The 25,218-nt window shown below is 40.1% G+C and overlaps 1 protein-coding gene across 6 annotated transcripts in view; it reads right to left on the bottom strand.

Moving 5' to 3' along the window:
- The window catches only part of PLCB1 (phospholipase C beta 1), a 661,927-nt gene that overhangs the window by 47,012 nt on the left and 589,697 nt on the right, over window positions 1–25,218 (bottom strand). The window contains exon 32 of one of the 6 annotated variants that reach the window (XM_044385690.3): window positions 24,750–24,867. The exons of the other annotated variants lie outside the window; for them this stretch is intronic. Within the exon in view, the coding sequence (XP_044241625.2) occupies window positions 24,769–24,867 (99 nt within the window). The 3' untranslated portion in view covers window positions 24,750–24,768. The remainder of the gene's footprint in view (window positions 1–24,749; window positions 24,868–25,218) is intronic. 6 annotated transcript variants of the gene reach the window in all.

The following is a 25,218-nucleotide window of genomic DNA, read 5'->3' as shown; positions in this document are numbered from 1 at the left end:
TGACAAATATTTGTTGAATGAATGAACACAAGAAGAAAGCAATTCACTAAATGAAGTTACTTTTGATCAAATATTTTTTTGAGCTCTGCAGATTTCACACATACAGTCTATAAGAAATGTGGCTGTCATGTTTTGTACTACTGCCACAGAGAACATTCAGAAGGATGTGCAGGAGCATGGAAGGGGAACGACTTTCAAGATACTTCTCATCCAGAAATGCAGACATTAGGAAGGGTACCAATAAATGGAGGGAACCAAATCCACTGTTGGTGGCTTAGATTCTTGTGGCTGCTGTAACAAATGACCACAAATTGGTTGGCTTAAAACCACGAAAATCTATTCTCTCACAGTTTTGGAGGCCAGAAGTCTGAAATCAAGATGTTGGCAGGGCCATACTCTTTCCAAAGGCTCCTGGGGAGAACTGGTTCCTTGCCTCTTTCAACTATGGTGGCTGCCAGCATTCTTTGACTTGGCCTGCACCTCTCCAGTTTCTACTTCTGTGCTCACAATCCCCCCTCTTCTTCTGTCTGTGTCAAATCTCTCACAGCTTCATTCTTATAAGGACACGTGCCATTGGAATTAAGGCCCACTTGGAAAATCCAGGATGATCTCCTCATCACAAAATCCATACCTCAATTACATCTTCAAAGGCTCTTTTCCCAAATAAGGTAATATTCATAGGTTCAGGGAATTAGAATGTGGATATTACCTGTTGGGGGACCACCATTCAACCCACTAGAGCTCTGATAAAAAACTGGAGTTTGCTTTGATTCCACAATGACAGTTCTTGATTGTGTTGTCAGGCTGCCAAGATAGGGTTCTTTCTGAGGAATGTGGGCCTTTGTCATCAAATAACTAAGCCCAGTTGAGTTTCCCTGAGGACTCAGACTAATCCACGTGGTGAAGTTGCAGATAGTTACTTATTTTGGTAAAGATCTTTGCTCAGGAAGCCATGTACTGAAAGCAAGATCAAACATTTTCTTTAAACAAGGGAGTCATCTCTGGGTCAGGCTTTCAATCCTGATTCTTTCCTCTCATTTCTCATAATCTTATGAGAGGGATTCTTATAATCTGGCTCAGGAGCTATCATGTGCTTTAATCCGTGGCAAAAGAATATAGTGCACTTTGCACCCGAGCTTATAAGATGTCAGTGGTCATTAAGATCAACTTTAAAGCGATGATGTAGCATAAGGACCTGCAAAGAGATTCAAGTTCAGAATTTCTGCCTGCTTTTCCTCGTGCCAGTCTCTACATTCTATGACTGCGTTTTCACCTTCCCTGACACTCAGGAGACCTGAACCTTCTAAATTAAATTTACTCTGTTTAAAGTATCATAATGGGCACTGTTTAGGACCAAGTGTTCCACTATTTATTTAAATCTCCTATGCAACTCTCCATTTCCCTGAGTAAGTATAAACAAGTGTTCTCTTGAAAATCTAAGGCCACAAAATTTTATTACAGCCAGTAATAGTTTCTCTTTTGCTGTTGGAAGTCTCAGTCCTTCCATCCCTAGGTCAATAAAATGTTGATTCAGAGGTCATATGCGAATGGCAAGCAATATCTACTAGGTGAATTCATAAGTCTGAATTTCAACTGCAAGAATAGGGAAGTATTTACTTACGTCATAAAAATTCAGTTATCAAAAATAAGTTGCCGTTTAAACTTTTTTTATTTCAGGGCTTTGCTTTCAAGAAAAAGAAGCATATTATAAGAAAAGGAACTGATTGGGATTTATTCAGCATTCTATCATGGAAGGTATGTCTTGAGGGCATTAGGATGACCCCACTCTTTTATAATGACCAGACCTTCATAGTGATGATCTTAAGGCCCTGGAAGCTGAGGCCAAATCATCCAATTAGAAACAAAAGCAGGGAAATTTTAAATGAGACTTGAGAGACAGAAAGGTCACTGTTGAACTGTGGTCAACATTCTAATGAAATCTGATGTGACTGTCCATCACGTGGCAGATAGCTGTGTGGGCCAGTGAAAAAGCTGGGCTGCCCTCACCTCCCATTCAGGGTTGCTCTGAACGTGAGTATATTATACACTCTGACGGTATAGTGGAGGGTAGTGGAGGGTCCCACCTACAGAAAACAGCATTGTTTCTAAAGTGTATGTCTGGGACTTCCAGCGTTACCCCTGTGAAATCTGGGCTAGAACATATGCTCTGCCTACATATACTTATGCCAGTCTTTGGATAGATTTGATTACAATTAATACATGCAGACTCACATTCAGTAGCTTCTCATGAGACTCTTAAATATTAAAAAAAAAACAACAACTATAATGTTGAGCTTTATTTAGACAGGGTACTTGATCTGATGCATTAAAAAATGCATATAATAGGTTAGTGGGCCTAAACTGTTTTCTTTATCATCCTGAACAATTGGATGGGGAATATTCTTATCTATCAAACATGCATTGGGTGATCCTTACCTGTGCAGAATATCACTGTTTTATAGAATAGACTTCTAACTGGTTTCCTTATTCCCCTTTCCAATTCAGTCCCCACATCACTGAGAAATTCTACTAAAACAGAAACTGGACCATGCATCTTCAATGGCTGCTATTGTCCTCAGAACAAAGCTCTAAGCCCTTATTGCCTCTTGCAATGATCTGCCAGTTCTGGCCTCATTTTCTTCCTCCGCCTCATTTCTTTAAAGTTTCTCTTCTTTTTCTTCTTTGTTTCCCTATCTCTTTCTATTGTAATAGACTTCCTTCATTACCTTCAACTGTCCCCTTGCCTCTGGGCAGCCACACTTGCTGTTCCCTCTGATTGGGATCTCCTCCCACAACTTCAGAGTTCTCACTCCTACCTATTATTGTCTTAGATCACATCCTCAAAAAATGATGCATGAGGAAGCTAATACCATTTGTTGGTCCAGTGGTTATAAATCAAAGACCACTGACAGTACAAGCATTTAAAAAGAGACTTCGGATTATATATGTAGACAATTGGAAGCAATTATCAAAGACAGATGGGCTTCATGATATTTTCTGACAAAACCATCTATCTGGCAATAGATACTCCATGGGGTGAAAAAATACTTCTTGCTCCCAAAACTGCTGCTGTGTGCTCAGGGATCTCAATCATAAGTTCAAAACCCATTCAGTAATGCAAAATTTTACTCTAATATCTTTTTCTTGTTTTGTAAAAACCAAGTGGTGTATACATCCTCAATTGTTTTATTCTACCTTCCCATTCATTAATATTAAACTAAATTAAATTAATCCGATGTATGTCAATAAGAAAACTAAATGTCATAATGGCTGATTTTCTGCTCCCTTTTACTATGACCTTACTGGTCCAATGACTCCTTCCAGGCATGCATCAGCATGGATTCTATACTGAACTAATTAGCTGTCCTCAAATCCACCTACAGAATACTCTGAAAACATTTGTTTGCCCGAGCATGTAAACAAAGACAGTACACACCAAAGTAGGTGGACAGGGACCAGGCTCAGAAATCTTAGAGACTGGAAGTATATGAGCTCGTGTTCCTTTTACCACCATGGCATTAACCTGAAGTACCCCCAGCAGCAAGTGATTGGAGCTGACACTGGGAGGTCAAAGGCACACTACTGAGGTGGGGACTAGCATTTGTGCCTGAACTTAGCCATGCCCGAGAAAATCTGGACAACAGTCCCTTCGGTCATAGATTTTCCTGATGATTTACTCCTTTGAAGTCAGTTAGGCTTAAGGCTAATGCTGAGGATTTAGAGGCTTAACCAGGAAATGCATTTCCTGAGGTTCCCCGCCCCCACCCATACAATCTTGTACATCAACATTTTCAAATGGGTCAATTGAGTTTCTTAGGGTGCTTCGGCATGGCACCGGTCAACACCCAGGTACAGAAGATACGATCCTGGTTCTGCAGAAGTTCTCAATAGCCGTGTGGCATTCCTGACAGGGAAAGGCTTCACGAACTTCTTGCATGTATTTAATGCTGGCCCAATAAGAGGAGGCATATTCTTATCAGTGAGCCCATTCTCAAGAGATGGGGAGACGTGATAATAATGAGAACAGACTGATGTTGACTTGGCTCAGGTCCCACTGCAAATAATTTTTCATTGTCTCAGCCATTTCACCTAAGAGAAGGTTAAGAAGATAATTGGCATGGCTGTCAAGAGGGTAAGTGAATTTCCTTGTTTCATACTGTCAAACCTTTGAGAGAACTTAATTTGCGTTTTGACAATGGGGAGGAGAGCACGTTATAGAGAGAAGCGAGCTTTTAGACGGTGTCTTTAAAAAGTTACAAAAAGACACTGAGAAAGCTGAGGTTTTGATGAAGCCCTTCGGATTCACATTAAAAACTACCTCCAGCATTTCTGGAGCCTTTACCCAGTCCACCATCAAATCCTAAAATGCAGGGCTTCCTACAGCAAGTAAATTGGGGCATGCGCTCTGAATACATTTTTCCTTCCTCTGATTTCCTTTTCCGAAACCATGCAGAATGGTCTTTATCAAAGTGACTTGTGACATTGCTACCTTCCCTCCTTCAGCTCAAGCCCCGGCAAACTTTTCTGTAAAGAGTCAGAGAGTAAATCTTTTAGACTTTGCAGGCTATCGGGTCTCTGTCACAGGTACTCAGCCTGGCAGTTGCAGGGAGAAAACAGTCATAGACAACACCTAAAGGAGTGGGCATGGCTGGGTTGAATAAAACTTTATTTAGAAACGCTCAAGTTTGAATTTGGGATGATTTTCATGTGTTCTAAAATATTCTTCTTCTGATTGTTTTTCCATCATTTCAAAATGTGAAAATCATGCTTGGCTCAATAGGCTATGCAAAAACTGGCAGCAGCCTGGATTTGATTCCTGCTTTCGTTCAGAGACTGTCAATAGAACTTTCTGTGATGGTGGATAAGGTGTATATTAGCACTGCTCAACAACGTAGACACCAGCTATGTGGGACTATTGAAATGTGGCTGTTGTGACATAAGAACTTAATTTTTAATATTATTTCATCTTAATTAATTTAAACTCAGATTGCCACTTTGGCTGGTGGCTACTGTGTTAGACAGTGCAGCTCCATAATCCTCTTTCATATTAACTTGAAAAAAAATTCTTATCTCTTGCCTACATTAAAAACAACAACAACAACAACAACAACAACCAGATTCTTCTACTTGCTGCGTAAGTTATACAGTTAGTGCTCCTTCTGGGGAGATCACAATAGTAAACATCACATAGTAAGCATGGGCAGACACACACAGCACGTGCAAATTCATGTGCGCACGTGAACAAAATGCAACTTTTCATTGGAACACCATCACTACCGAATTCAGTGAACAAAAAATCATGGAAAGAAAACTATGCCTGTCAGTAAAGATCTTACCTTCTTATTCAATGTCTACTCTGAAAACACAATATTGGACAATGAAAACTATTCTATCACATGAACTCAAACTTTTCTGCTAGTTTTCTCAATTACCTGTATACTTCGTTAGACGTAGCTTGCCAAAATGAGCTCGTAAAACTGACCCCAAGGGATGTCATCTTCTAAAATATACAAGGTGGTCATTTCTAAGTAAATGACCGTGCATGAATCCCAGGCCATCTCAAATAAATTCTTAGACTATCTATGGGCGGTACTTCATGCTGATCTCACAGGACAAGGCCAAAGTAACTGACCAGTGAAAGACAAAAGCATATAACCACTAAGGTTTGAATGGTTTTGGTAACGAGCATCATTTAGCACACATATCAAGTCCCATTCATTTAAAAACTAACCCAATTAAAAAGTATTCTTCATCTTGACTGAGACCATTTATGGTGAAACTTCTATCATTACTGGCAGGGGTGATCTAGAATTAACTAAGGAAATTCTAAAGTGAGAAATGGGGGATAGTTGTCTGTCCTTGGTAAAACAAAACAAAGCAAAATAATAGGGAAGAAGTGTTAATTCATGGTGTAAGAAAAAAAAAAAAAAAAGACTTGCCCCTATAATCTTAATGCTGTGTTCAGAATCACCCCAGGCCAAGTTGCTCCTTGAAAATGCTTCAAGGCTCCATCTGAAGCTTTTTCTTTGTCTTGCTGTGTTCTGTTTCTTGGGGACCTCATTCATGCTCATGCCTCCCTTTCACCTTTATATCTATATCTGTATGTGCATACGAGTCCCAAATCTTTTATTTCCAGCTAAGACTTCTCTCAATTCCAAATTGGTATACCTCACCATACAGGACTTCTCTCCTGGATGGTCTAAAACATCTCAATCACACCACGTCCAAGACTGCCCTCATGGTTCCGTCTCATCATTCTCAGTTTGGCTGTCTTCTGAAATTCCCTAGGCCAATGATATGTGACAATATCTGCCCAGCTGCACAAACTCCAAATCCAGGTAATTCTGTGACCCCTGCCTTTCCCTACACCCTGTAGCTGACCCAGCACCAAGCCCTACCTTTCACATCCTTCTACTTCTTTTTGTCTCCATTGTCACAAACCAAGTCCACACTACAGGCTCTCTTGACTGCACTAATATAATAACCCTAACTAATCTTTTGCATCCTGCTTGCCCTTTCTATCCTTCAATTTGGTCTCTTCAATCAATAGAAATTTTTTTTCAAAACCTAAATCAGGTGATATCCCTACCTCCACCCAGGATTTAGTCTTGTTAGGATAAAAACCAAAATTGCTAATGTATGGGTTTCACCCTTGACTACCTTTCCTTCCCCATTTTGTATTTTCTTCTTGCTTCCGATGCACTATCTACCTTGCACTTTCAATTCCTTGAACATACCATGGTCTCTCCTACCATAGGACCTTTGCATGCACTATTTTTTCTCTCTAGAAAGATATCCCTCCATCCATACACCCCTCCTCACTCCACTGGACCCCACATCATTTACTTACTTAGTTCCTACTCAGTTTCAGCCCCCAATTAAAAAACTACTTGCTCTAAGAAGTCCTACCTGATCTTTACCCTTCAATATCTACCCCATCCAGACCAGTCTGGATTTTTCTGTAATAAGTTTTCCTGAAACTATGTTCCTTTCCTTCAGAAAGGGTATCTCCATTTGTAGCTCCACATTCCTTTATGTGATCATTTGTTTTTTCAATAAACCATGGTTTCCCCAGAAGCTGGCATGGTGCTGACGCATTAAATGATTTCAAGAAAGGTTTGAATGAATAAATGCACAACAATGAAGATCTGGGGATAGTGTAAGTATATGGAGGCATCTGGGGATGGGAAAGGATACAATGCCAACCTTCTCTGAAGCCTAAGGTACTCCAGGGATATTTCTTCTCTACAGCTAGTTTCGAGTTACAGACTCTGTGGCCCAATGCCAGCTAATATACATGTTATTATGGGGTGTGTGTTGTGTGTGATTTACGAACTTACTCCTTCCTGCTTCCAATTCACTTTTCTGTTTTTATTTTCCCCATATCTTATTTTCTCCATTTATTCTCGACAGATTTTATCTTTCTATTCTGCATGCACTATTGTCAGCTACGTTCTGCCTTCTCACAAACAAAGCTACCTTTAAATAAATAACATTTATAATTATTAATCCCAATCCTTATTGTACTGTCAAAGCTCTGAAGTCCAAGTTGAGAACCAATCCCACTGGCTCTGTGACAACCCAGCATCCAGTTCGTTACTGGACAAAAAGCAAGACAAACCTCATTGTTTCAGTATGATTATTTTTTTGCCCTTGAGGCTACTTAGAGTTTCTGTCACATGCTCTTCCTTATCCACTCCATGCTGTCCCTGAATTCTCCTGCATTTCTGGTCATGTAACAAAATTAAGATAAATGAAGCAGACGCAGAACCTATTTAGACTCTAGCATCCAGTGAAAATAATGGACAGTGAGATCATATTTAAACCTGTGCTGTGATGTCTTTGGGCTTACCTTGAAACCATTTTTCTAGGACAGGTAACTGTCCTGGGGTTGGTGCTTGGTCTATCAACACTGTTTTCCAGGGTCTCCTCTCAGAGATATATTTGCATCCAGCTGACATTGATTCATGCAGCCAGATGGCAAAGGACAGAGCTGGGTCATTCCACACAAAGTGTGACCTACTTACAGGTCCAACAATCTGCGGTTTAATACTAAATAAAAGTATCGAGCCTTTGAGTTTAAAAAAATGCAGTTTGGTTTGTTGGTTATTGTACAGGCAGCATGAACAGTCTGAATTCTGGATGCATCAGTTCCAACCAGCAAGGGGATAAGATGTTATACTGACTCCCCAAGACTGGGTGGATAAGGTGTGCAGTGGGTGCCATTGCCAACTCAGTGAGGTGCTGACAAAAGCCACTGAGAACCAGGAGGGAACATTTATGCACCTATGGAACAAAATGTCACAAGCAGACAATTGTGATGACCTGTGACTTGCTCAGAAGTGTCCCAGGGAATTTTGAATGTGCGAAATCTTCAAGGGCCTTCTGAACTGAGAGGTGGTAGAAACTAAATGCATCCGTATGTAAAAAGCCTTCCTGCTTTAAGCCTGTTCTCTGTTGAAAGAGGGTATGAATCAAAAGGATAAGAACTGAATCAGGGCGTCCCACAAAAAACAAGGACGCAATTAGGACCTGTGCCCCCATATCAAGACATAATTGGTTTAAAATGGCCTTGTCCAAAACTGGCTACAGACATGTCAAATCACATATTAATATTTCAGTATGATATAAAACTGGGTAAAGTGTATATTAATTGATTAGAATGCTAATATAATACTGTATTAGGGAAAAATATCATCTCTGTTCTCCCAAGTTCACATCTTAATTTTATTGCCACAGATCAAAGGTAGGAACTATTGTTCCTTTAATCAGTCTTGGAATTCAGAAGTGTTTTCTCAACGGGGCCTTTCAGTACCATTTCTGAGGAAGATGTAGGACCATGTTTAGGAAATTTTTCCAGCGACTCATGTTCTACTGCCTTTTCATTTGCTTTCTGGTGGAAACTGACATTGGTGCAATGATCGGCTTTTGCATCTTAAAGCTCTTCCTACCACTGATTATTCTCATCCTTCAATGCGCATGCTGCCCGTAGGCATCACTGTAGAATTAGTTAAGAGATCCCGCTCCTACCTCTTTGATACATTGGCCTCCAAATTGCTCAGGTCTTGATTTTACTCTGACCTTTTTAGGCCGCTGCTCCTGACAGCTGGAGGCCAGCCCACTGATATATGTTGACATTAGTATCGATAATTGATACTAATGGGTTCATTTCCTTTCATCTTATTTGGTACTTATTTATTTTTTTACATTCTTATTGATGATATTCTCTATGCTGTACTTTTCATCCCTGGGACTTAATTATTTTTTAACTGGAAGTTTGAACCTCTTACTTCAGGATTCCTTGTGATTTTTTTCTTGCTTTCTTTTGGATTACTTTTTCCAGCCTCATTTTTTTTTTCTCTCTCTGAAACATATGAAGTTGTATACTCCTTTTATTCTCTTAGTAATACCAGACATTTCAATATTTATCACCATCAAGGATTCATCAATATCTTTGCCCTCTTGCTGAACAACACAAGGACTTAGGATAATTTGATACCAATGCCCACTTCTTGAATGATACAGAATCGTTTCATATGTTAGTTCTAATTTAACCCCCTAAGGCATTATCAACATTCTATATAAACAATGTTCATGTAGAATGTAGAATGACCTACCTATTGATAATTCTCTTTGGTCTTTATCCAGACTTTCCATCTGGATTAATTCTCCCTCTGACTAGCATTAAGGTTTATGATTTCCTTTAATGAAGGTTTGCTTATGGTAAATACTCAGCCCTCCCTGGCCGTCACCCCCATTCCCTGGGCTAGGCTGAAAATGTCTTTATTGCTGTCACTTTTAAGTAATAACTTTCTATGAGTACAAAACTCTAGACTGGCAAAAATGTTCTTTCAGCACATTGAAGATATTATCCCACTGTGTTCTTGCTTCCATCGTTACTGCTAAGAAACCAACTTTCTAAGAAAGTAATTGTCATTTCTCTAAAAGTAATTTCTCCTTAGTTGTTTTTAAGATATTTGCTTTGTCATTGGTCTTCTGAAACTTCAGTATGATGTATCTAGATATGGAATTGTTCAAAATGTATCTTGCTTGGGATTCCTGAATCTATGAATTTATATTTTTCATCACTTTTGAAATACAAGTTCTCCAAATATTCTCCTGTCCTCATTTTTGCTCATCTCTTCTTCTCACATTATCTATCGTGGTTCTTAATCTCTCTACCATATTTTTCATCTCTCTGACACTCTGCTATATTCTGAGTAATATTATAGGTCTCTTTTAAAATCTCCTAAGTCTCTCTCTATTGCTGGAATGCTGGAATTTAAAATGTATTGTATTTTCATTTATATGTATTATTCATTTCATTCATTGCATTGAAATCAATTTGTTTTCAAAATACTTCATCCCCATTTTCAGTCAATTGCTTTTGACACATATTGTCAATTCTAAAATCACTTGTTTAACCTTCTGTATGTCATAGTTCCAAAATATAAAGTGTTATAGGGCTCATTCTGCTGCCTTTTTTTTTTCTGTAGGTTCTCATTCATGGGCTTTTTTAATATTCATTTTGTAACTGCTTTGATGAATGATATTGCTTGGAATTTTTTTTTTTTTTAAAGAAAGAGAGTGCATGGGGGGGGGGGGAGGTTGGAACAGAGAGACAGGGAGAGAGAGAATCTTAAGCAGGCTCCAGGTTCAGCATGGAGCCAGACACAGAGTTTGATCTCATGACCCTGAGATCATGACCGGAGCCGAAATCAAGAGTTGGATACTTAACCAAACGAGCCACCCATGCGCCCCTGATATTTCTTGGAAGTTTAACTGTAATAATAGCATAAGTTCTGGTTTGAAGATAGGCTCCATTATAGACAAATGGATTGATTATGCCAGGAGCCCAGAAGATTTCCAGTGGGGGACATATTTAAACTAAATCCTGGGTGTGTCAGATGGGTGAATTTAGGCTTCAAACCCACACGAGGGCTAGCTGGTGATCATGAATTCTCAGGGAGAATTTTTCCTCCTCTGTTCAACACCAAGTTTTAAGACCAGCCATTTTCTTGCAATTCTTTGAGATGATGGGTTCATTTTTTATTCATGCATGCTGTGAGGTTCTGTGGTCCTCTGCAATCCCAGGTTTATGGAGCGGGTCTCTTACTAAACTCCTCACTTTGCCTTCATTTCCTGTTCTTCCACTACCCACACATCATGAAAAAATTTCTAAGCTCAATGTCAACTTGACAGATACTTTCAAGGTGAAAAACAGCTTTACTGCTCTGTCATCTCTCTGGGTACCTGCCTTCACTTGGACTTTGTGCTTTGAGGATTCCTTAATTTCTTTCCCATTCACTGGTGCATTTAAACATATTTTAAAAGTTATACAGAGCTTTTATTTGTTTTTATTGGAAACTCAGGTCCCTCCAGTTTGCTTTTTTGATGTTTTCATAGCTTAGATCATCAGCAACAGATGTGGGTTTTTATATGGCTGAGGAAAACAGGTGACTTCAGGATTGCTTCAAAATCACTATAATTTTACTAAAAACCAATCAAGTCTGAAGGGCTCATTAACAGAAATACCATGATATCTAGGACTCATAATGGCTTCTTTTAGCCTGAATTGGATTTTTTTAAAACCAGAAATAGAAAGAAAGAGGGTACTTGCAAGAAGTGGATCCAGATGAACGGTTAGAGAAAAGCTTAAATTTCAAACAATCTCCCACTTAAAACTAACTTTTAGCAGTAAGAGAGTCTTTTACGCTAAAATGCAGAATATTTGTGATCACCCAGATAATATACACATTATTTCCAGAAACACATGCAAACATACGATACAGATAGCTAGAAAGCATCCCTTGACCACTTCCCCAATCCCAGTCCCCTCCCCCAACCTAACCATGGTTTAAAAGTTTGATGTGTAAAAGTCTAGAACTTTCTATTTATTCTTATTCATATTCATACCTCTGCACATACACAGAGACATCGAGTTTGTTTCGCATTTTAGAAAAATATATAGGCGATATGGTCTTCTGCATGTCTGAACATGGTTTTGAGTTCTCTCTTGCTTAATAGATGTATCAGTCCTCCATTAAATCCTTTCACAGTTTTGTGAAGACTTGATTTCCATTTCTTCAAACTTCCAGATTTTCTGTACAGAATCCCGATCCCATTCTGACTTTCAATTTGTGACTGGTAGTTCCCTTCCTGGAAATATTTAGACATTTCTCTTTGTTCTTGGTGTTCCAAAATTTCCCAGCATTAGGACTTATGGTGGACCTTTTCTTTCTTATTGTTGGGCAATCAGTTTAGCTCTTCAGCCTGGTAACTAATGTTCTTCAGTAGTGAAAATGTTTCTTATCTGATCTCTATGAGAATCTGCTTCCCTCAGTTTTCTCTTTCTGGTGTCCGTCTCACTTGGGGGCCTTTCTGGACACTTAGCTTTTCTTTTCTTTTTCTGCAAAATCAGTTACCTTCCTTCCATTTGCCTTCTACATTCTAATTATATGCTGATATCCTCTACAGTATTATCACCTGTTTTGTACTCTTCGACTCTTTTTTTTCCCTCTTAACCATCATTTTAGGAGAAACCATTTAAAAACCAGTTCTAGGAATATGTCCAACAGAAATGCACAAGACTCCTTAAGAATATCTACACATAGATTATATAAATATGTGTTACCTATTTTATAGTTTGTCCTTTTCTATTATACATAATTATATTATTATACATAATTATATGTATATATATATTATCTATGAGAGTGAGAGGGAGAAATGGTATTGCTGCTATAGAGGAAAATTTGTTGACCTTTAAAATTTAAATTGCATTCAGTGCATAATGAAATTCTTTTTTTTTTTACTCTATAAGTTTTTAATTGTCTTGTAATCAGCAGATAATTTTAATCTTTAAGCCCGTATAGGTCTTACTTCTTTTTGTGTGTTGCGTTGTCATTCACTGAGATGAAATATGACTGGGGGAAGAGAGTAGCTGGGAGTGAAGCTGGGGCAACAAAATAAGGAAGCTGGAGACTAGATTTCTGGCCTGGTCCTACCACTATCTGTAAGCGGACCTTTCTTGGCCTCTTTTCGCATCTGCTAAATGCAGGCGTCAGTCCACCTTATTTCAAATCCCTTTGTGTTTCTTATTGTCTATGCAATTTTCTAGGATTCTCCACTTTGGGTTTCTCAGGGTTAGCAGTAGCTTTTCCCCCACCTTTGGATGGTGATAAATTTAATGTGCCCATGGCTCGTCAACACATTTTTGTGTGAATAATGAAAAGAGCAGAGCATGGCACTATAGTCTGAACACACGATGTTGTCACAAGTCCAGTGGAAAAATCCGCTGTTAAGTCAGAAAGGATAAATCTGGGGAAATGCCATTCCTGGACACTGGAGGTAATGAAAGCGAAGCCCTCAAGGTTATGTAATCCATTTTTCAATTAATATGCTTCCCTCCCCCTTTAATGGTGTATAAATTAATAGCAGCTGAGAAGGAATCAAGGCAGGAACACAGAGGAAAGTGGAGTGGAACAAACAATGTGGTAGAGCAGAAATTACATTTACCGACATCCGCACAACAGACAAGGGAAGCATACGGGCTAAAATCAAAGGGGACTGGGGTGCTAAACTAACGGACATTTTACCTGGATAGCTAGTGTACAGATAGCCGTGCAAAAAGATACAGTGAGGTGTCTGTTCGCTGCTGACATAGAAGGATGTGCATAATATTTGCATGTGCTTTGAGAAAATTAATGGATTAACACATTTGATAGGTAATGCACATGGGGCAAAATTCAAAGAGGTCAAGAGGCTATTATTCAGGGGTGCTCATCCCCTCCCAGTATTGTACCATAATACAATTTTACTGGCAATAAGCTACTGTGTACCAACACAGGCTTCTTTAGATTAGAGGTATGTACCAAAACAATGAGTAAATCTGGCTTTTAATATGTCTACATATTTAATATTTATGTATTTTATATTTATATATTATTTTATGTTTATATATATGTGTGTGTGTGTGTGTCAGTATGTATCATGCATAGATGGGGATGGAGTGCTACTTTTAAATAGATTGCTCTCCAATTTAAAGAGATAAAAGATTTGATTTGATCTGATTTTTTTTTTTTTTTTAGGGGTAGGTAGGGAAAAGGGAGAGGGAATCCCAAGCAAGCTCCACGCTCAGCATGGAGCCCAACACGGGGTTCAATCTCACAACCCTGAGATCATGACCTGGGCCAAAATCAAGAGTCAGGCGCTTAACCGACTGAGCCACCCAGGTGCCCACCAAAGAGATAAGAGATTTTAAAAAGAAAACCTATTGTCTGTTCTACTTTGATAAGTGAGTGAGCACTATAATTCCAAGATTAGAGATCTAGGTGATAAAATCGTTATCAGTCTGCAGTCTCTAGGTTTTCCAATAAAATTAGCTTTAATCTTTAGAGAGAATATTCCTAGAGGCCAGAAACCTGGTGAAAACAATGACAAGTGCAATGCAGCTGGCGGCCCCCTGGGTATCTTCACTTGTCATCTTGGGATCTTGTAAAACCTCACATAACAGCTGTTTTCACATTTTAGTTTGCAGGCAGGACTAACACACAGAGGGACTGTAGAAATATAATTGATTACGGTAAACTCTGACCAACACAGCAAACAATTTATTTAGGCACAAGGTTTAAAGAAAAGGAAAAAAACTATTTCAAACCCTCCCACCCCCAGCTGAGCCCAATTCTGGCAGTCACACCAGGATGGAGAGAAGACCCACAGGTCACATGGAAACTTCGCAGATTCTGTGCCCTTGCAGGGACATACGTTCACTTAGAAATACATCTATAGGCTAAATCTATTGAAATATCACCAGGAAAGTGGCTGTCAAGAGTCAGTCTAATTAATTTGTCTGTTGGGAAGATTTTATTTTAGAGCCGATCTTAACAGAAAGACGTCCTGAGCAGTTACAGATGAAATGCCCATTTCAAAAAAACACACATTTCTGGTTCTAGCTCAGCAGGGTTGAGCATAATTTTCAGCCATGAAATAGCAAACACTTCTTCTCAACATATGAATTTAAAGGCTTTGACTAAAAATGTTGCCAGAGCTTTTGACAAGAGTTCACCGTGGTAGAGAAGAACATAAGAGAAAACAGGAAAAGGCAGGCTCCACCTAGGCCAGTGTGCCTTTGTTCCCCTGCGACCCAACCTTCATGAAACTGTTATTCACCTCATTACAAACATCTCTCTGCCACAGCAGGTGTTGGGTTGGGAGGGGACACGGTGTCCAGGAAACCTGCAATCAGGTTAGCAAACTCCCAGGAGACCCGTTCCTTTTCAATTGACTCGGAATGTCCAGCAGTGCCTACCACAGCCCCTGAGCTGTCCGCCTGTGAAATGGCTGTCATTTGAGTCACAATGGAAACACGTCCCTGAGCCACTTTCCCTGGAGTTGTAGGAGCCGCACTTCTAATGACAGAAAGGAAAGCTGTCCGAGCCTTTCCAACCATTAAAGAAAAGACAATTTCCTTACAGTTGCTTCAAAATTCCACTCCCTATAGAACTGGTTTTAAAAGCTTCTTGCATGAATCAGTCTCTTGGGGTTAAGTTCAGCTTTTCAAAGATGTCCTTCTTGATTTTTGGCTCCTCAAAATGGCGGCTAAGTTTATTTCAGAACTCAGACTGCCATCAAAGCGGGAGAAGAGGAGTCAGCAGGCTCGGACTTATAGGGCTTCCTTCAATGTCTTCACAGGTCTCTGCTGTGAAGTGGCTGGTCTAGATTTCTCCACAGACTAATGGCTGCTGGCCCTCTGGGGTGACTGATTGGTCGTCACTGCTTGTGTCCATGGTCTGAGCCAACTAGCCTGAGGGAGCATCTTTGTCTTGTTCTTAGGCTTCCACCAGCCCCCTCAATACCACCACTTTTTGTCGCCAGGGCACACAGGACATTTCCTGTTCCCTCTATGACGCACATGATATGGGAACCTTCCAGATTTTGATCCGGAGAGTAGAAGTAGACAGAGTACATACAAATCTCACCTCCTGCTCTATTCTCTCGCCCTACTTCTTTCCACAGTTCTCAGGGTTGGAAGGCGCACACTTTCCTCTTCCTCTGTGGCACACCCTGAGTCCTGTCATCGCTGGTGTATGGCAAAACTCCACCCCTTAGGCTGTCTGTGTCCAAAGAAGTTGAAGGAATTTGGAGAAATCCCTTCCACTCTTGAAATCTCTTGTTTTTTAAGATTCTAGCCTGCTAATAAGAATCTTCTCCCTCAGGGAGCCCTGTCCATTCCTTTCCTGGAGCTATGATTTAGGAAGTATAGGGAGGGAAGGAGGATGCTTAAAGAGAAAAGAAAATATATCAGTTTATTATGTGCAAAGTAGTTTCGTTGTTACACAGGGCAGAGTGAATTCTAATTACGGCACATTAAATGTGGAAGTTTCTTGATCTACGGGTGATTTGTGTAGCCATCATGCAGCCTTTGTGAGTGTTCTGGGATCACCATGCAAGCTCTATCCGTATTATTGTTAATGTACTAAATAGCAAGAGAAAACGACCCAACATTTAACCGGTGTCCAGGGAAACTCTTTATTGTTCTTGATAGTTTATGCCGCACGCTCATTAAGATCTCATTCTTCCCCTGAAGAACTCTGATTCATCAGAGAAAAACACAACCTTGACGAACAGTAAGATACGTGATATATTTAGTCATCTCATGATAAACTAGACTAGACCATAAGTTAGAAGTACCAATTAATCTCTTCTCAAATGGATGTTCCCTTATTCCCTACATTCCCCATGACTATTCCAGATTTCTGCTTCCCTTCAAGTCTGGACTTCTGGAAGAGTGTTAGATAAGCAGTCCCTCCTTCCTTGCTTTCTGTTTATCCCACTCTTATCCTGTCCCCATTCTCACCTTCCCACTGACCCATCACTAAGGATGATGGCACCAGGGGCTTTCTGGTTATGAAAGTCAAAGAACACCTTTCTGTACCACTCAGTCACTGTAGACACTGCATATCATTTTGTTCCTCTTGGCTTCTCTGACAGTCTTGGTTTCCCTCCCATCTCAGAGGCTGTACCCTTTCTGTCTCTTTCAGGCTCTATCTCCTCTACCAGACGTCTTAAAATGAAGAGTTATCTGGATCTGAGTCTTGGGAATCCCTTCTTTTTTCCCTCCCTAGCCAACAATTTTAGCCATTCTACGTTCAAAGTCATTCTAGATTCATGATTCTCAAATTTTTGTGGATGTAAGTTACACCCAGAGAAAGGGTGAAAACCTCCAATCATTTTATCTTTGCTGCTTGAATTTCTTCTTCTATAATCACCCTCATAAGAGTCTCATACAGTGTTATGGCAATAAAAGAAATCCTAAATGAACAGGATTTTCTTGAAAAAGCAAGATGCATTGTGGTGTCCGTTTGATGTGTCAACCTGGAGCAAGAAGTTGAGTCCCTTATTTGCTCTGTAACCTTAGACAGGTACTTTCACTTTTTGGGCTTCAGATTTTAGAGACCACAGGCATGACTTAATTGTAGTGTTAATCAGAGATTGAATGTGATTTCTGCCAAATGGCATTTCATTTTCAAAACATGAGCACCTCCTTACTTGTCTCGAAGTGGTATAAAAGGGCAACAGTGGAGGGGAGCCTGGGTGGCTCAGTCGGTTAAGCATCTGACTTTGGCTCAGGTCATGATCTTGGGGTCCTGAGATGGAGCCCCGTGTTAGGCTCTCCACTGAGGATGGAGTCTGCTTATCCCTCTCCCTCTGCCTCTCCCCCGACTTGTGCTCTCTCCCTCCCTCTCTCTCTCTCAATTTTGCTCTCGCCCTCAAATAAATAAATATAATCTTAAAAAAAAAAAAAAAAGAGCAACAGTGGGGAGAAATGCTTCCTACAGAATATTAAAGCTTAATCTGAAAACCGCTATTTACCCCAGAGGTTTCCTATTCTATTTCACTTATTGTCACTTAAAACTTTAAGTAGGAACAAAAGTGTCCCCTTTCAAACGAATGAAGCAAGTAAGTATAAGCTTAGTATTAGCTGCACGGTGGTAGCCGTGGGAGGGATATCAGGTTGCAGCTGAGGCAATTTTCGGGTAGAAGACATTGCTGGTTGTTAATGCTACATTGTCAATGTTTATGCTTTAGGGGACTTTTCTGTTGCACCCAAAATATTTTATATGCAGGGACTGAGAGTCCACGGGTCAGCAGGGCAGCACTGCCCTTTTCTGGTGAAGGAAACAAAGGAATATAGGCTTTAAAAAGGTAATAAACTACATTTCAGCAGAAAGTTTTGTTTTGTTTATAAGGATGGGTAATAACGTTTGCGGCTGTGGTAAGCAGCAATAGGAACCCTGCAAACATCTGTGAGCTGAGTTTTGGTACCTTTATTTTTAATATAATTTGTTTAATTCTAAGTGTATATAATTTACATTTTTATAATGGCCACGTTTAACAACTGGCTCACAGAATCCCTGAAAAATTTAAAAATTCACTTCTTGTGAGCTAGTCTGACCAACTCCAAGTCACCACTGGCTTGTCTTCAGAGAATAAAGGAAAATTAATATTAATATTTGCTTGAGCAATATTTAATTACATTTGAGTCTGAGAGGTGCACGCTTAATTTAGGTGTTTTTTGTACTTGTTAATTTTCTAGAATTCTGTATCTATCAATAGGTAAATCAAAAACAGTGATTACAATCATCATATATTAGATCAATAGATGATGGTTTTCTGTAATTTGTGTGAGCTGAGTGTGAGTAGGTCTCACCTCCTCTCAGAAAAAAAAAAAAAAAAAGAACCCAGAGAAAAAGATATTTGCTTGTTGAATGAATGACATGTTTTATGGACAGAATCTTATGTTGAAGCACCAACATATGTGACTTACTTGGAGATGAGGCCCTTAAAGATGTAATTAAGTTAAATGAGGTCATAATGGTGGCATCCTAATCTGACAGGACCAGCGTCCTTGTAAGAAGAGGAAGAGACACCAGAGCGCTCTCTGTGCACAGGGGCAGGTCAAAGGCCATTGGAGGTTACAGCAAGAAGGCACCGTCAGCAGGCCGAGGAGAGACACCTCACAGAAACCAAGCCTGCTGGCACCTTGACCTTGGGCTTGTGAGGAGATAAGTTTCTGTTGTTTAGGCCACCTGTCTGAGATATTTTGTTATGGCCACCCAAACGGACTAATACAACATGAAAACAACACAATTCCATAGCAGTTAACATGACACTCATACCTCAGGCGCTGTCACGAGGTCACAAGGAATTTTTTCCTCCTCTGCTTGATAAACTTCTACTTAACCCTACAGGTCAAGGGTTACCACCTCTGGGAAGCCTTCCTTGGTTTCCCCCAGTATGTGTCAGGCCTTTCCTCCCCTGTAAACAGCTCTATTATAATGATGATCATAGTGTTTTTGTCCTAACACAAATCCTTTGAGTCCTTTACTTTTTTAAAAGTTATTTATTTATTTTAGAAAGAGAGAGAGAGAGAGAGCATGAGGGGAGGGGTAGAGGGAGAGGGAGAGAGAGAATCATCAAGCAGACTCCCGCTGAGCACAGAACCCAATGTGGGGTTCCATCTCAGGACCCTGAGATCATGACCTGAGCCAAAATCAAGAGTCAGCTGCTTAACTGACTGAGCCAGCCAGGTGCCCCTGCCTTTGAAACCTTTAAAGAAAGCTAGATTGCATATGAGAAATTAAGAGTCAGCATACCGCCTACTTGTGCTGCCTGTATGTTAGCCACTGGCCACATGTGGCTATCGGCCCTTAAATTTAAATAAAATTTAAATACAATTAAAAATTCCATTCCTCAGTTGCATTAGCCACACTTAAATACTTAATAATGACCTGTGGCTCGTGGCTACTGCATTGAGCTCTCAGACATGGAACATTTCCATCCCTGCAGAAAGTTCTATAGGCCAGAGCTGCACTGGACTGTAAGCAATTTGAGGTGAGGGGCAAGTTTTGCCATCTTTTTTGCATTGCTTTATTGTCCCAGCATCTAGCCTAGCGCCTGATATACAGTAGGCATCCAGTAAGTATTAGCTGAATTATTATAAGAAAAAAAATAGCACTATTACCTAGTTGCAGCTCCTTAAAGCATTCGTAGTTCTAGAGATCACAGAAATAAACACACCTATATAAATGTGTTTTTGATTGGCAAGGAAAATGCTAAAAATAAGCAATTTTCATTTTTCCTGGGATGAGAACACGAAGATGCATTAAGATGTAATTATAGAATTCATCTCAGGTGTTAATATAGCAATCTATAGTTGTTAATTCGGAAGCACAATATCGATTCTAATTTATTTTTTTCTAGGTCATCTCTGCTTCATTGCTCTATAAGTGACCCTATGGACTCATTAAATCTTTCAGCATGATATTTATGCAACCCTATTTAATGAGTCCTCCAACACCTTGAATTCTCTGGATCTCATACCTATTATTTCAGTGGCAAACTTCTGAGTTTAATTAATCATACTCTTCCTGGACACAAAAGAGGTCAGGAAAAGGTTGCCCAGTCGTACACAACTCTCTGCTTGTAGACTGCCCCTTTGACATCACATTTAAAGATCTTTGAAGAGACCCACAATAACCCTTGGGAATCTAGGTATTTAGGTGTTCCTACACTAGGAAATTTTTCTTTGTTTCTTGCTTAAATGTTTCATAAGTTACCTCAGAGCAGTTCCCTTCACTCAAACTCTGGAGCAAAAGGAGAAGCCCCATCCTGTGACATGACAGAGAACTAAATACCATCCAAAAAAAGATGTTTTTCTTCCAAGATGTTCCTTAGATTTCCTAGTCACTTCAAGGATAAACACCAGGGCTGAGTACATATTATTTGAATGAATAAATGAAAGCCATAAAGCCTTGGTGCAAAGCCCAGTGTGTACCCTCACTTCTATCCCACATCATTCAGGACACTAATTTCCGAGTGGGAGAAGGAGGCTGTAGTTAGTGAGGGTGCTCTGGAGGTCAAAAAGGAGAGAACGGCAAGAAGATCTCCAGGGAGCAAAGCAATTTAGTCTCTGGTTTGAACTCAGCACCGACAAGCACAAGCTAGATGGAGTAGAGAAGAAAGGAGGGAGAAGGAGAGTCCGGGTTGGAAGGGGAGAGAGTGTCCATCCTCAATCCTCATGCTTTAGAGAGGGGAGCAGTGAGCCCTAGCAGCCGTGGACAGAGAAAGTTGTGTCAAAATCCTTCTAACCCACCTGCGCAGGTCACACTGAGTCTCAGTCTCCCCTCTGCTGGGCATTACTTGCCCGCTGGGTGTGCTGAGCACAGAAAACAGCTGCCTGCCTCTCACCCATGGCCTGGGAGCTGCTGCCAACGCTGACCCCCGGAGCCGAGCCCTATGTTCACAGGGCTGGAAGTCCTGCGAGAGGTTCTTCTCTAAGACATCAGTTTAAAAACAAGTGATATTGAGAAACTTGAACATTCTGCCTATGTGATTTAATTCCTCTTGCTGTTGTGATCAGTCTGGGGGCTAAATCCCTGGCCACATTGGGTTGTGATCTTATGAAGGCTGGAGTATACCACCAGGAAGGAAACAGTGTTTGGTGTATGTGAATGTGTCCATCCCTTCTCGTGACTCGGAGAGATCTCTTTCCATCAACAGTGAGCCTGCTAGGTGGTCTCCCCATTTTACAGATGTGTATACTGAGGCACAGATGGTGCACCCTTATTGCTTGCCTGTCCATGAAATGTGAGCAAGAGATATCACACCCCTGACATCTAGATCATAAAATCACAGTTTCAGATATTTACTGAGAACGCTGAGGGGCACAATACACAACACACGGTCTCCAAGGTTGGACACTCTTTGTATGACCTCGGGAAAGTTTATTAACTTTTTTGAACCTTAATTTCCTCTACTGTGCAATGTCGAGACGACCAGGATAACACATGTGATGTGCTTTGAAGGTGCTTGGCAACGTAGTAAGTATTCAATAATTGCTAGTTGTTTCTGTTATTGTTTAAATGTCAGGGGGAAAAAAACTTTTTAATGCTCTTCTATGGCCTTGAATTGCTCTTTATTCTTTAAAAGCAGGTAGGACCTGTGTTTTTTGCTCTTTTGTGCTCCCTATTAAAATTGAAATTGACACAGCCCAGAATAAAGAAGGCACTTAATGAATTCTTTGCATAAACTGATAATTTTCCAATGCTATATCACTGGCATTTTTATAGACATTGGTCCATATATTTCTATAGATATCTATAGATACCTATAGATATAGACCTATATATATATTTAGAGATATATATAGGTCTTTATGCAAAGGCTCATATATACACAAAATGAGCAAACATCCCTTTTGTTTATTTGCAATCTTGCTATATAGTGATTTGTATTTACTAAAACACAGAAGTTACTATGGTTAAAAGTATGACTAACCTTTTCAGCTCCATTTATTAATCTTTAGTGGATAACAAGAAATATACTTTTCATTAATGAAGGTTTGCATTCACAAATTTAAAAACATGGAATTTCAAGTATTTATGTGAGGAGTAGTCAGGATCAATCTTAGAGGAAAAAAATCACTCTTTTCTAGCAAATGCGCGATGGCTTTATCTACTATTACTGTTTATTCATTCATTTTGTGTTCAGCCGTAGTCTGTCAATGGAAATGTATGAGGTGAGGAGAAACATTTGGGGGAAATATTAAACGTGGCCCAAAAATGTACCTTTCATATACTGGCAGAGAAGGACTTTTTGTTCTTTTTCTCTACAAAACAGTGTAATTTTTTGTTCCGTTTTAGCAATGAAACCTATTTTCCCATGGAACATGTGAAATTGGTTTATTTTTATATTGCCTTTTATATGTGAAAAGCTGAAGGGACCAAACTAATGATGTGATTAAAGATTTTCTTAATGTCCGGGTATTGTGGGAATACCTATGTCTTTTGAAAACAAATATTTTTGCTACACAGGAAGCTCAGTTGACCTTCTAAAGGAAAAACAAGTCGAGGACCAGCCATTAGAAGCCTGATGGAGCACAACAACCAAAATGGGGTACTTAGGTCTCTCTTGCATTTGTTTTGAAAAACAAAACCCAAGTCGTGTGTTCTGAGCTTCATTGCCATTTACCTCCTCGGAGAGAATTCAGTATCCTACCTGTGGTATTAAATGTTTCACAATAACTTTCAAAAACACCAGGACAGTGACAACAAACAAAAACAAGCAAAAATCCAATGATGCTGAAACCTGATGACTTAAAAAATACCCTGAACATTTATAGACAAATGAAGAAGACATTGTCAAGGTCTCCCTGATGCCTTCTGGAAGAAATCAATATTGCCCGCCCCTCCCCTGCCCCACCTTTCCATATGGGCTTTATCACAACAAGGTCACAACAAGGTCACCTTTCCATATGGGCTTTATCACAACAAGATCGTCATCGTTGGGAGGACATGGAAGGAATTCATAGCTTGGCTGGGGCTTTGCTCTCAAATGTCATTCTCTGCCTTTCTCTAGTGTCATAGTCCATAGTAAAAAAATAAAAAGGTCTCAAAGGGTCAGGCTTGTGATTAGGTCGAAAACTTAAAATACAATAAACCTCCAGAAAAGTAGCTTAAAGCTTTTCCTTCCAGGTGCTACGTCCAGGAGGGGTAGGAATGTACTAGGTCCCTGCTTGTCAAATGTGGTCCATGGAAATGTGGCAACAAGGGCATCCCCTGGAATCAGGTGAGAAATGCAGATCTCAGGTCCCACCCAGACCTCTGGAATCAGAATATGCATTTTCATAGGACCTCCAGATAATTCATACACTCACTGAAGTTTGAGAAGTGCTGAGCTAGGGGCATCACTGCATGTGCTGATGGATGTAGAGGACAAGAAAGAAATTACAGCTTTTTTGGTTTTTTTCCCAGTAAAGTTGTTTTCACTAATTCTTCGACATGTTTCTAAACGTACTGCTTCCCAGATCAACAAGTGCTTGCAGATGAATACATCATAACCCTCATTGTATGTCTCTGCTTTCAATCCATCAGAATAGATGTATTCTGCTTTCTTTATAATCACAATAACACCTCTTTTCTCCCTGAAATGCACACGCACTGAAATGGCTTCGACCAGTTTTCTTATTGGCAAGAGGAACACAGTAGATTTCACGATGCATTTCCTCTGGCAAGTTAAAGTCCTCTCTAACATCTGATCTTCATTTTGTTCCAACCAGCAGCCCCTGGCCCAGGCATCCCTACTAGTGAGGTCTTTTCAAGAGCTCTTGATTTTAGAGAATCAGGAAATCCTGAGCTATCCCCTTAATTCAAAATGTCATGTGGGAATACAATGACTTTTGCTGGATTTTTAAAAGGACGGGTGTAGTCAATTGAATGGAGTGGGTCAGGAAGACTCCCTGAGAGTTGATTTAATCCCACTGGAGTTCAAGATAATAAGACTGTGGGCAACCAGTGCTGCAAGAAGTAGGAACTTAAAAAGGTCTCAAAAGCAGAAATAACAGTGTGAGTGTAAGAGAGAAAGATTGAGTTCTAAAAGGAAGCTAGTTTTGCAACTAGAGAAATAAAATGAAGAAAGGGGAAGAAGACAATAGGGAAGAATGAAATTGATGTCAAGAAGAGAGAGAACAATGATGAAAAAATAAATACCAGGGGAAGACAGGTAAAGATGAGGGTACATCACGGGTGTAGCTAGAAACTATGGCAGGAAAAGGATGTGAATGTAGAGAAAGGCTGGCAGGGGGCGGAGGCGGCGTGAAAAACAAAGGAACGAGTCCATGATGCCTGTAAACCTGATGGCCACATGCCACCCCTCTCTCAAAAGCGACCCCTCCCATCCAGTCCTACCTGGCCGGAAGGACGGTGGTCACCACTTGAGAGCTTGAGGGTTGGGGGGAGTAAAGTTGGGGGAAACAGAGGGATCCTCATGGCAAGTTTCCGACAAGAATGAGGAGGAACCGTCCCCCTGTGTGGGAAAAAAAGGGAGGCTGTCATTTTGGTGGCATTAAAATTGATTTCTAATCATTGGTTGTTTCAAATTCTTTGTCTGGGAGCTCTCTTGGAGTCCCTTCTAGAATAGAGATTTAAAATCTCCATCTCCTTTGTCTATTCCAACACTTCCGACCACAAATGCAATGAGATTGGCAACTGAATTCTTGGTTCTTGCTTGCCCTCTATAGGAATTAGATGTTAAATATGAGCGTAACTAGTAGCTTTGAGAAATTCTTTACAAAATCCCACTACTGTCAAGAAATTTGAAAAGAGATTATACTGAATCCCTGACAGCAACTGAACAACGCAGCCCAATGAGTCTGGA

The sequence above is a fragment of the Ursus arctos genome, unplaced genomic scaffold (assembly GCF_023065955.2).
Source record: "Ursus arctos isolate Adak ecotype North America unplaced genomic scaffold, UrsArc2.0 scaffold_16, whole genome shotgun sequence".
Taxonomy (NCBI): Eukaryota; Metazoa; Chordata; class Mammalia; order Carnivora; family Ursidae; genus Ursus; species Ursus arctos.
This window is presented reverse-complemented; position numbering and strand designations above follow the sequence as displayed.